The sequence below is a fragment of the Hydractinia symbiolongicarpus genome, chromosome 10, assembly GCF_029227915.1.
Source record: "Hydractinia symbiolongicarpus strain clone_291-10 chromosome 10, HSymV2.1, whole genome shotgun sequence".
Taxonomy (NCBI): domain Eukaryota; kingdom Metazoa; phylum Cnidaria; class Hydrozoa; order Anthoathecata; family Hydractiniidae; genus Hydractinia; species Hydractinia symbiolongicarpus.
In genome coordinates, this window is record NC_079884.1 from 19,214,846 (window position 1) to 19,228,935 (window position 14,090).

At 37.1% G+C, this 14,090-nt stretch overlaps 1 protein-coding gene across 3 annotated transcripts in view; it reads left to right on the forward strand.

The window, feature by feature from the left end:
• LOC130662510 (palmitoyltransferase ZDHHC17-like) overlaps positions 1–2,038 on the forward strand; it is a 35,679-nt gene extending 33,641 nt beyond the window's left edge. For all 3 annotated transcript variants that reach the window (XM_057461399.1, XM_057461398.1, XM_057461397.1), the window contains exon 18: positions 1,266–2,038. In XM_057461399.1, the coding sequence (XP_057317382.1) occupies positions 1,266–1,413 (148 nt within the window). In that variant the 3' untranslated portion in view covers positions 1,414–2,038. The remainder of the gene's footprint in view (positions 1–1,265) is intronic.
• The last annotated feature ends 12,052 nt before the right edge of the window (positions 2,039–14,090 follow it).

Genomic DNA, 14,090 nt, shown 5'->3' on the forward strand with positions numbered 1-14,090 from the left:
CTATAGCCTAACAGGTTATAAGTAACCACGCAGTACGGAACCTAAATTTTCTACGCTGGCTGCGGGCCACATATTGTTGGACTACGCATGGAGTGTGAAAATTACGTCACGATTTTGACGTCACATGCCCCTTAGGTGAGATGGGAAGGGTTGCGGGACATAGCTATTTGATTTTTGACTGACTGAGTGACTGATTAGTCAAAATGAATCAGTCAAAATCTGTAAGCTATAATTTGCAACCCTCTCAGTCTATATGGTAGTGACGTCACAACTTTGACGTCAACATCGCCATAGGGGAAATGGAGAGGGCTGTGAACCATGGCTTTTCGCCGTAAATAAATTACAATCTGATTTTTTAACGCTCTCCGTCTGCAACACCTGGATCGTCGACATCATTCGCTTGGCTAACATTTTTCGTCAAATTTACACTTAGTCACGCGACTTATCTGACTAATCCTGGATCCGCGCCTGCAGTATCATCATCAATGTCATCTTCTTGTAGTTTGATAGACGGAGGATCTAAAAAGACAAGTTTGTGCTATCTAAACCTTCATCAACCACAATTACAGCCTAGCTACCTAGCTACCTAGCCACCAAAATCACCACAGATTACGATAATATATGGTACTCACCAACAAGAGAATCTTCAAAAAAGTTGTAGAAATCAGGAACTTCTATGTATAAATCCATATCTGCATTTAAAGTTAGTTGCTCGCAAAAATAAAATCAGAGCTAAACAACAATACTTCTTCCTTCCTTCGCGAAAAAGAATTGAAGCTTACTGCTTTCGCAATGTTTTGCCATTAGCTGAGTTGCTAGATCATGGAGATATAATGATTACGCCATTTTATAGTGGAGACACGAGAGAATAAATGGGAGATGATATTATCTCCATTAAAACAAATTCATGTCGTTTGCATTCAAAATGTTTTTCTCGCCGCCTTCCCAATCAAAATTTTTGGCATAGGATGCCTCGTTTCCATGAAAATTTTGAACGACGTAATTTTATTAATGAAAAGGAGTATATCATGGTTTTATTTCTGATTTTCCGGAAACCTTTTTAAACTATGCATTGTGTGCTATGGTGTAAAAGAAAGAAACTTTAATTTCAAAATTGACGAGCATATTTATCGCCTGTGAAAACAGGAGGATTAGAAATGCGCTAAATTGCTAAAAATCTCTTAAAAACATCTGGTGTATCAAATTACTACTGTAATTGTGCTATTTTTTCATTTTATTCTATTTTATACTTATTTGATTTGTAGAAATGGTGTCATACAGAATACAGCCGACTTCTTTAATTTCTCGTATTTTGGATTAGTGAGACCTCGTAAAATAAATTGGATGAAAGAATATGAATTAAGGGAATTTCGAGGCCCACAAGATAACTGGAGAAGGTTCGATTATATATGAGAATGTACCAATTTGAACTTGCTGCAACATGACTTTACAGAAATTTAGGAAAGTTTAAGAAAATCTTAAATTATCATAGGCAGGAGGAATTAATCGCAATAATTTTTTTTTTGTGGTTCGAGTAAAGCCTTACTACCTATTTGTTATTCTCCAATTTGCACTATAGCTCCCCCGCACAGTTTCGTTTGGTACCTTCTGAACCCTGCGTCAACTGTCAGAATAAGCAAAGTCTGACAAATTTCCGTATCCATTGTCTTATGGAACTCTGGTATATTTTTTGCTGGAATCTTTAATCGCTCGTTAATTTGAAATAACATGCATGCTACTAGGCTGTCAATTTTCTATTTCTTATTCTATTTTCTACAAATTATCTGAGCTGACTGAATTTTAAATTTCATTAAATAGTGTAAAGTGGGCGCGAAATATTTTTCTACTTTTTATTGTGCTATTTATGTATTTGAATTCGAGTCCATTCCAGCTCATGCGCAGGTTAACTTGTATAAAACACAAACCAGGATCTAGTTTATTTAGGTAACTGTTGTAACATGTTGTAAATACGGTCACGATATAGCTACGTTTAATAATGATTTCATATTAAAACAATACTAAACCTTTTACCTAGCAACCACACCTTTTTTATGTCTCATGCCCAATGCGCTTCCAGTTGTCCTTTTAGCTGCAACTTGATGAGAATAAGTTGTTCATACCTTGTCTGCCAAGATCTACATATAAAAGCAAAATTTGATAAGCCCATGAGGTGGGTGTATACATTACCTAGTTTTTCAATCAATGGCAGGGCGGGGATAATATTTGGATGGGCTTATACTCAATGTGCTCTTACGTGGCAGTTAAGGCTGAGCGATTGACAAATGATAGCAGCCGAAAATTTTTGACATCAAGATGACGAGCTGGGGAACGAGCTTGTGGCTCGCCAAGTTTAATCAAATTTCAAGCAATTACTGAAATCAATTCGCTACAAATGTTTTCCTTATTGAGGTATCTCTAAATTCTTGTCTCCGCGCTTGTTCTGCACCTATGGTATGCTGGCTGAATCAGAGTAGTAATTGTCATAAAAATCTGCATATGTTGTTTAAACAACTTGGCAAGTCACACAAGGTCGTTGTCTAGTTGATCAAGAATTTCAGAGATTTCTGTGCCGAAATTACCGAGGCTAACCACAAAATATAAATTACTAGTTTACGCCACTAGCCTGGCCGGTGAAATTCTGAATAATAAAACCTATTGTTTTTAAACTGAAATCCCTGCCTGATATTCTTATAAAGCTTATTATTATAAAAGAAAAACCGTTTTCGAGCTTTCGGTCAGGGTCCGCACTTTTCGCTGATGTACTAGCTATAACTTGTGGGTGTAAAGACAAGGAGACAGGAGTACGAAATGAAAATTTTTAAGTTGATACGACAAATTATTTTGTACAAACATAAGTTAATCACCAAAAGGTTATAGCAAAAATAATTTGTGGTAGTAAAATATAAAATACCAGTTTGAATAAAGCTTATTTAGAAACTCGTAAACCTCTACCATACTTCATGGCAAAACAGTTGTCTCGGTGTTAATTGGTATGCAGCATCAAGCTAGCCAGACATGCAATGCTGAGTCTGACATTAATAGTTTGAGATACAGAGTCAATACTATGATTCAACTTATACTTAAATGCAACGAACTGTTTATTATTGACCAGAATGTTATAAAACTGTTACGTAAAGCAGCAGAATCAATAAAGGAAAATAAAAATTTCCTTAAAGTCGCAATATCATGCACCTAAGCATGCCACTTTAAACCAAGGACGACCACCTTATCTTCTCGCAAAATCTCAAATTGAAATGTAAGATATCAAAAATGGTTTCAGTAAGTGAGAGTACAATTAAGAGATGTCTTCGTCAATTTGGATTGTCCGTCAGTATAACATACATACATACATATTGATGACAAAAAGCTGGATAAAACTGTTCAACATTTTGTGAAACGTTTCCCTAATTTTGGATATCGACGAATGGATGGCTTTCTTATATCTAAAGAAATTTGTGTTACTGAAAAAAGAAATCAAACTTATTTCCCTAACTAATTAAACACATTACCAAAGATGAGATTCTGAGGCTAGTAAAGATAATGTAGATGAAATATTATTCTGTCCGAAGAGTCCAAAAGGTTTTTCACGCCAAATATGTGATCTATTAAATAAAACGTCATTCAGAGTCAACTGCTTCAACATTCTAGTTTATTATGCCAGTAGAAAATATTTCAAGTTGTGCAAAAATAGTTTATTTATTATATATATACTAGTAGAGATAGAGAAATGTTCGTTCTGTCGCAGCGCACCCACATCAAAGGGAAATTCCCTAAATGCCAGTCATCAACACATAATAATATGAAATGATATATAAATACCAATAACTAACACAAAATAATATTAATACAAATAATAACATATAATAATATTAAATGTGAGATACATGACATCATTAACGCATGCGCAATAGCATACATAGTATATATGCTATTATACAGAATATGAGTAAAAATTATCATGACCGTGCCAGAAAAATTGTTGATTGAGATCAAAAATATATATAATAAATGGAGAGAACAATTAAAGAATTGAGAGCAATCGCTAAAGCGCGAGGCCTACATGGATACTTCAGGATACGTAAAGCTGACTTAGTTGCTTTATTATATACACAGCCTACCCTATTCTCAACACAAGCCATGGACATTTTTGAAAAACAAGAGATGGCTAGATCCCGTCCTATTAAGAAGAACATCGAGCCTTACGTTCCCACGTTTGAGGAAATGAACGAGTTTGAACGCCAAGAGCTGAAGAAAACTTGTGCAGTAATCAAGAGTAAGCTGCGGGAGTGGTCAGAGTGGCTACTATCACATGTACCAGAGAGTATCAAGAAACCAGTGCAAAGTATATATACATCGATAAAAACACGAATACTTTCACTATATGCTGGCGCCAAGAAGACACTAGTTAGCGAGGTCGAGGAAGAAGCGAGGGAAGATCATGCTTCAGAGCAACCGAATCAAGATTTTTCGCCGGAGGAACACAAGCATGCATTACACAAGACATTCAGGAGTTATCGTATAGCTGGTATAGATAGAACAGACATTAATGGGTACTTGGATATGGTTCGATTAAATGTAAAAACACTCATCGAAAACCAAGTGGAAGAAACGGGATCTGCTAAAATCCAATGCTCCCTATGGATTTTGTGGAAAAAACAAATCGATGGTACTAACGAGTTTATAGAAATAGACAAGGTCTTTCATAGCAATATGACAGCAGTATTTCAAGGCACCATCGTGGATGAATCGCTGGATACGATGTTCGCGCAAATGAAAACACATATCGAAAACCCTGCACTACCGAAAAGTGGCTTTAGTATCGGTCGCATTCAACACCTCGATGTTGATTTTCATAAGCTTAAGCTGACGAGAGGTTCCTCGCATATCGAAACACCACGATGGATCAGTATGAAGAAGGCTATAATTAATCCTAATAACAATGATCAAAAATGTTTCCGATGGGCTTTAGTAGCCGCCTTGCATCATGAGGATATAGCAAAAGATCCTCAAAGAATAAGCAGGCTCCGGTCATATATAGATCGATATAACTGGCAGGGTATTAAATTTCCAACATCCATCAAAGATATCAACAAATTTGAGCGGAACAATCCCGACATTGCCGTGAACGTTCTATATACAACAGGGAAGAGCTTTAATATCCTGCGTAGATCGGCATTTAACGAACGTGAGAAGCAGGCTAATTTGCTACTAATCACCGATGAGAAGAAAAACCATTACGTAGCCATGTAAAATCTATCAAGGTTATTGGGAAGCGAGATATCAAAAAACCATGGGAAAATGCACTTTTGTATAAATTGTTTACAAGGATTTTAAACAGTGGAATCCAGAGAATCAAGAAGTTCGTCGATCATCTAGAGGATGAGGTAAAACGACTCTACAGCACCTACCCTCACCAGGACATGTTACCACTAACGGAAGTACTAAAAAGGGATCACGACTCCGCCACAAGTTGTCACATCTGCATGAAGCCATTCAACGATGAAAATCGTAAAGTTCGGGATCATTGTCACTACACGGGATTATATCGGGGAGCGGCTTATAATACCTGCAATCTTAAGTATAGGATACCCAACCATGTACCCGTGATATTTCACAACCTATCAGGGTATGACGCCCACTTGTTTATTCGCGAGCTGAGTGAAAAATATGATACTCAGGATATTGGTTGTATCGCTGAAAACACCGAGAAGTACATCAGCTTCAATGTAAAAATCAAAATCCCATTCGCGTGCATAGGGTACGGTGATGGTGAATATTACAAAAAGATCGAAATAAGATTTATAGACAGCTGTCGGTTTATGGCATCAAGCTTGGAGAAATTGGCATCTAATCTTATTGGTACGAACACATCAGGCATGAAATGTCGGCAGTGTTCTGATATATGTTTGGAATTCTTGAGCATCAATGATGACTACGTGGCAAGATTTTGGTGTAAAAATTGTGACTCTAGTACAACGAAGCAGTTAGACAAGGATCGAGTGAAGACCAATACACCAGCCATCAGTTACTACTTTAGCGATGATGATTTCTTCAGACTGATGCTTCGAAAAGGCATATATCCATACGAGTACATGGATGACTGGCGACGATTCAAGGAAACGGAGTTACCATCAGATTAGCGATAATGACTACGAACATGCCCAGAAGGTTTTGGATGTCATCACTCCAAAGGGCGATGAGGTTAATATGGGGGATTATCATGATATATACCTGGTTATTGATGTCCTATTATTAACTGATATTTTTCAAAACTTTCGAGGAGTATGCCATGAGAACTACAAGCTCGATCCCGCCCATTTCTATAGCGCACCAGGCTTGGCATGGAAGGCAGCACTTAAGTACACAGAAATCAAACCGGAACTCCTTACGGATCCCGACATGCTCCTCATGTTCTAGAAGGGTATAAGAGAAGGTATAACCCAGGCTGTACACCGCTATGCGAGAGCGAATAACAAATACATGGGGGACCAATATAATCCTGCGGAGGAGTCGTCATACCTTCAGTATCTGGACACTAACAATCTTTATGGCTGAGCCATGCAACAGCCCCTTCCAACCCATGGTTTTAAATGGGTGTCGAATATTGATATAATTAATGAAAAGAAGATCGAGAAGCTGGTATCGGATAATAAACACGGCTATTTATTGGAAGTCGACGTAGACTATCCGAATGATTTACATGACAAGCATAACGAGCTGCCTTTCCTGCCGGAGCGTAGGATGATTTACAGAGTTGAGAAACTAATAGCAAATCGGGAATATATAGACCATAACACGAAGCTGAGAACTGCTGCCAAAAATGACTTTGAGAAGGATTTTTATAAGTTGATGAACCTAACAGGCTTTGGAGAAACTATGGAAAATATCCGCAATCACCGGAATATTAAGTTAGTCACGAATGAAGCCGCTAACGCAAAACTCACCATGCAACCAAACTTTAAACTTTGATGGGTATTGAAATGGGTAGAACGGGAATCAAAATAAACAAACCCGTATATATTGGCCAGGCCATACTTGATCTTTCAAACACCGCTATGTATGAATTCCACTATGATTTCATGCAGCCGAAATATGGTAGCAAGCTACGGATTTGGTATATGGACACCGATAGTTTTATATACCACATAAGGACTGAGGATTTTTATCGGGATATTGCCGGTGATGTAGAAGCACGTTTTGACACAAGTGCCTATATTAAAGATGACCTCTCCCCATCGGCAAAAACAAGAAAGTCGTTGGATTAATGAAAGATAAGCTAGGCGGCAAAATTATAACGCATTTCATCACATTGCGGCCTAAGCCTTATGCCTATAAAGCATTAACGAAAGAGGGTGGTGATCGCAAAGCAAAGGGCGTGAAGAGGATCATGACTAAAAAATGTATAACCTTCGAGGACTATGAGCAATGTCTGAAGGAAGGCATCGATATTAACAAAACCCGGAGGTGCATTAATAACAAAGGCCATAATTTATACACCCAGGAAGTGAATAAAATTGCCCTTAATGCCGCTGATGACAAAAGGATCGTTCAGGCGGATCAAATAACAACGCTCGCAAGAGGCCATTACCGGTTGAAGAAATAAAAATGGAGTTATTGCTACTGATCGCAGCGCTACTACCTTATGTCTGTATCATCCTTGGTTATTTGAAATATAGACGAGTATTAATAAAGATGTCTGAATTGATTGATATTTTTAATATTGTCGATACACCAGCAGAGGCTGTTGATCAACCTATAGATTAACGCCAGGCTGTGAAGGATGCCCGTAAGTCCAAGCCTTCACCTGATGTTATCGAGAAAATACACGCTGAATTCGTTGAAAAGGAACTCCAGGAAAAGGGGGAAACGACAGCGAAAGCCATCAGCACTCATATGCGTCCATATGCGTTCAATATGTATTTATTATATGGAATGTAAATAAAGGATGGCTGATAATCCAGTATTCACGCCCGAGGAGGATATTGGTAAGCATGATGATAAAGGCGACAAAGAGGATACCAAACAATCAACGCAGTTACCTGGAACATCGGGGACTTCAACGCCGGGACAACAGGGAGGTGCGCGTAGACGATTGGGGTTGGGCCTGGAGGCGCAAAGGATGGGGCTATTTCATTCGAAAATTGATAGCCGATATACACATCTTAGAGACGGACTCGGTATGACGCCCAATGCAATGCATTACGATAGGTTCCGATGAGGGGGGGACTTATATTAAAGAGGGTTTTGACGGGAAAAAGATCACTACCTGAAGTAGTACTTACGCTGCAATATGGTAATTTTCCAACTATTGGACAACTCGAAAAGAGGCTGGGTAAATTTGACTTGTGACGGCATTAGAGCGTGAATATTACGTGTATTATAGAAAAACGATTAGATTAACTTATGAGGACATTAGCGCGTGAGTTCGAATATTTCATATATGAGAAAAAATCAATTAATTTGACTTGTGAGCCTATTACTGCATGAAACTGAATATCACGTTTATTATAAAAAATCAATTAGATTGACTTGTGAGGACATTAGCGCGCGACTCCGAATATGACATATATTATTTTGAACTCAATTACATTGACTTGTGAGGTCATTAGCGCGCGAGTTCAAATATCACATTAATAATGAATTTGGCTTGCGAAGATATTACTGCATAAATCTGAATATCACATACATTTGAGAAACAATACGTATATTATAGAAAATCAATAAATTTGACTTGCGAGGACATTGTTATTAGCGCATTGGTCCAAGTATTAGGCATATTATAAAAAATCAATTATTTTGACTTGTGGGGACATTAGCGCGTGAATCTGTATATCACATTTATTATAGAAAATCCATTAGATTGACTTGGAAGGGCAATTGCTCGTTACTCCAAAAATTATATATATTATTTTATAATCAATTAATTTGACTTGTGAAGACATTACTGCATAAATATAAATATCACATTTATTATAGAAAATCCATTAAATTGACTCGTGAGGACATTAGCGCGTGAGTCCGAATATGACGTATATTATTTTAAACTCAATTAAATTGACTTGTGAGGACACTAACGCGTTTATCCGAAAATTTTATAACCTGCACAAAAAACAATTTGATTGACTTGTGAGGCACTAGAGCGTGAGTCTAAGTATGACATATATCGGAGAGAATCAATTAATAGTACTTATGAGGACATTAGCGCGTGAGTTCGAATATTACATATATGAGAGAAAATCGTTTAATGTGAGTTGTGAGGACATTACTGTATGAATTTAAATATCACATTTATTATAGAACATCCATTAGATTGACTCGTGAGGACATTAGCCCGCGAGTCCGAGTATGAAATATAATAATTCACAATCAAATAAATTGACTTGTGAGGACGGTTAATCTGAAAATTATATATCTTGCAGAGAAACAATTTGATTGACTTGTGAGGACGCTAGGGCGTGAGTCTTAGTATGACATATATCGGAGAAAATCAATTAATAGTACTTATGAGGACATTAGCCCGTGAGTTTAAATAATACATATATATGAAAAAAAACAATTAGTTTGACTTGTGAGGACATTACTGTATAAATCTAAATATCACTTTTATTATAGAAATTCCATTATAGAAAGTCAATTAATTTGACTTTTTGATTGAGCTAATGATACTTTCTTCTTTTAGTTATCACAGTGTCTGTGCCTCTCACCCTATTAGAGTTTCATCTTTTCTTTCCGGGTGAACCGCCCCCTCCGTATGAAGAAGAAGATACCACAGCAAATGGAGGTTACATTAGAATGACTTGTGAGGATATTAACGCGTGAATTTGAGTATTAGAAAAGAAAGAGCATGGAAGATACAACAAACGTTGAACTTATTAAGGAGAGAGTATTATTGAAACCACGTGCTTTATTTGCGGTGAGACCGATGATGTTGCAACAAACGGACCAAACGGTATGAAATTAATTCAGTATTTTTCAAGTAAGAGGTTTGCCGAAATGACAACTGTCATATTGCCAACCTGGTGCATACCAAGTGGCCAGCTTGGTGTGCATACTATGAACAATAAGAGCACACTTTTGTAAATATTGAGTTAGAGAAGATTACGCTCTGAATATAAAACTGCCATAATGTAAATTATACTGTTTGAACTATTCCTAATTTTCCACAATTCGATACCAACGACGTTACCACAATCGCAACAAGATGGCTAAAATAGAAAAAAAGATTCAAGAATTTGTGTGGCGCTCAATGTTGAGGATGATAAGCAAAAACTGGCTATGTTATTGAATTACGTTGAGGAAGAAGTATAGGATATTTACGGTAGTTTATTAGTTCCTGGCACCGATGAAACACTAGATAACGCATATGAATTATTTGACACACATTTCAACCCGAAAACGAACGTACGCTATGAAATTTATATATATATATATAGATCAATGATACAGCGTGAAGAAGAAACCATCCAACAATATTTTATCAGACTGAAGCAACAAGCCCAAAAATGTGAATTTGGAGCAGCACTAGATACCGAGTTAAAACGTCAACTGGAACTCTCAACGACAACTAACAAACTGAGAAGATACTCATTCAGAAATCCTTCCTTAACTCTAGCACAGTTCCTAGTTTACGCAAAAACATTAGAAGACACAAACACCCAAGCTATTTTAGTGGAAAAAAGCGACCAAAAGGATATTACACAAATCAAACAGGAAGAACTCAACCGCATCGACCGATCAAAGGAAACCACACCGGATAAGAAAAACTTTAATCTGCATAGACAATCTTCAAAAATATGCTTTTACTGCGGTGGCGAATATCCACACCAAAATAAATGCCCAGCAACTAGTAAAACCTGTAATTATTGCCACAAAATCGCACATTTTGCGAGAGTTTGTCGTTCCACAAGCGCAAGCTCGTACCGCAGCTATTCTAGACGCAACCCCAGGCCACTAAACAACGTCGATGTCGATACGTCCGACGAAGAGCAAGTCGCGCGGTTGTTTTCAATCCACTCTCCTGTTTTCAGCATTGCCAAGTGTTATGCCCCACTTTGTAATAATTGCCCCACTTTGTAATATCTGCCCCACTTTTTAATTATCTTGCCTCACTTTGTAATACCTGTCCCACTTTGTAATAACTTTTGCCTCACTTTGTAATTATGGAGCTGCTCCACTTTGTAATTCATTGTTGCCCCACTTTGTAATTTTCGGAGCTGCCCCACTTTGTAATAATGTCTTGCCCCACTTTGTAATTTTCGATTTTTGGCATGCTGACCAATATCCAATTTTTATGACGTCATCTTTTGTTATGTTATCGGTGTTCTGGATGCTCTGTCTTGTTATTTGCAATGAAACGCGTGTCACACGTTAGTAGAATGATTACTTTTAATGTTTTATTAGCAAGCGTTGTAACATTACATGCACTGGCTTTCTTTTTGTGAAAAAATGTACTAGCTGAAGTGATTTCATACCATAACATAACAGTAATATAATACAAACAGTAGGTAATGTGTTTTTTGCATAACATAACATAACATAAGAAATAAACTTGTAGCAATCTTAACATAACATGCAGACTAATCAGTTCGAGGATTTCAACGTGACCTGTTTTACAGCAAGCAACGTGTCACCTCGGGTATATCTACAAATCAAACTCAGGTAAAAAAGCACTACTTCTAAATAGAATGAAAGAAAGATAAAAAATGTGAACAAAGATACGACAATTTCTACCTGTGTGATTTATTGGAAGCAATTTACTTGTCAAAAAAACATTAGAACATAAACGAAGACTATCAAAGATAAAAGCTGGAATTAATAAAAGACTAAAAATCACTTCTTCGATTTCCACACAATGTTTTCTATTATATACCAACCATAGGCCAGCAGTTGTAAATTTAGCCATGCCGTGTACCATTTCGGATGGTTCAGGATGGTATTCAGCTCTATCACCATTCCAGAGAATGAGCCGGCACTTTTTACAATCCTTTGCATGCCCACCCGGATTGAATTTGATGCTATTCTAGCTTTTTTTTGTGGAAGGATCTTTTTATACGGTACGTGAACTCTTTGCGTAATTTTTCGGAATCACAAACAATTCTCCAAAATTTACATACGTTTCGCAAGTGTGCATATGTGGCAACGATATGCGAGGGGCCAATTACAATCGCTGCATTGCAATTCTAACATCAAGATCGTTTCTATAATTTCTGGTGGCAAATCATCGAAGTTGAAATTGCGAACTAAAGTTTGAATAAAATATATATGCTATTGTTTTTGTTACAGGATAACAATACAAAATGATACAATAACGAATGTGCTTCCCTTCCCGTGTCCAGTAAGATAAGCTCGGACTTCTAATTGAATGTCTGAGCCTCATAGGCTTTCTTGTGTCGCGTTGTGGACGATCTAGGAGAAATTATTATACCAAAAGTTAAGTTGAATAAACTCAGAATTGAATTTTAAAATATGGAAAAGACTATTTACCATTCTTTTCACTTTATAGGTAAAACACAGTGACTGATAAGATTTTATTGAACACACAAAAGAGTTTCGATACTTCCTTACCTTAAGTAACAGTCCCTCCTTCGCTACCTTCATCTGTCTCATTTTCCTCTTCCCTGTTTTCTAACGCTTTATTAACCTCTTCTCTCCTTTCAAATGTTTCATTATCCTCTTCGCCACCTTCAACTGTCTCTTTTTCATTTTCACTCAAGACAACATAGTGTTTTCCACAGTCTTCGGCAAAATGTCCTAATGTTATTCTATTAAAAGAGCAAAGGTCTGTTAGTGTTATGGTAACTTGAGCTTCAGGTCCCAGGGTTGAGATAAGCGTTATTTCGATGTTATATAGCTCAGAGGCAGTTCTTAACGTTAGCTCATCACTATATGTCCCATTTGAAAACATTCTGTTTAAATATTCACTAAACGGCATCTCAACGTACATTTCGAGTGGCCACACTTCACTATCATAGGGATTTTCCTCTAAAAACCTCGCAATTTCGGCTCTAACTGTTTGGGCAGATCTGAAAATTCCATATTGAGTCAGCGCATGCGCTATAGCACTAAATTGGCAATTTCCATCACCAAGGGGGTCGTATGAAACGGAATACCTTTGATCTTGAAAAACATCAAGCGATCTTGCTTTGTAAGTGGTACTAACAAATTCTTTTGATATAATTTTTGTTGTTCATTATGAAGTTGCTTCAGACTTTTTCCATTTTTCTTCCGTTTATAACATTTCCTGAAATCTGCAATGTCCTCCACCAGAAATCATTCGGCCTCTTTCCTGTCAGTGTTTGGTGATTTAAATTCCACAAAATACCTATTTTTGTATTTACCCACCTTCAACACTTTTCCATGCAGAACTAATCGATGCTTGGGTGCTTTTTTACCTTTTCGTTTTTCTCCATGTCTGACCAACACTTCATCGCCGATATCATACTGTTAACACTTATTTCTTTTACGAAAGTGTAAGCTACAGTTCTATCACCAATTCTCTTGTTGTTTGCTTTTACCTTATCCCTGATCTTTTTGATACGCTGTTTTCGTTTTAGAATTTGATTTCCGTCCATAATATACCTCGAATGCTGACTTCCATCCAAGTTCCTCTCGCTTGGCGTTATTTAAGCATTTTGCATATTTTGAAAGGTTTTCTACCCAGTTTACACCAACACGACCTTGACTTATGAGAACGTATGATATCTTTTTTCGTAAAGTTCTATGCGATTTTTCTACTTTCCCTTGTGATTGAGGGTGGTAAGGTCTGCTTTTAATCATTTTTATTTTTTTCCTCTGACAATACCTTAGAACTGATCCATAAAACTCTTTACCCTGGTCACTTTGTAAAATACTAGGGGTCCCATGTAAATTGTAAATTCTCAAGCTCCATTCTAACCTTGCTTGCATGTTTTGAAGTCAGTGGTACTAACCAGTGAAAGCGAGAAAAGACATCGAGTAAGGACAGTACATAACGATACGTTTTTCTTTGATATTCAACTTGCATATTTTTCATGTCGACCAGATCGATTTGATGGATATGATTAACCTGGAAAGCAAACAATACTTTTTTTTAAATTGTCTCATTATCTAGC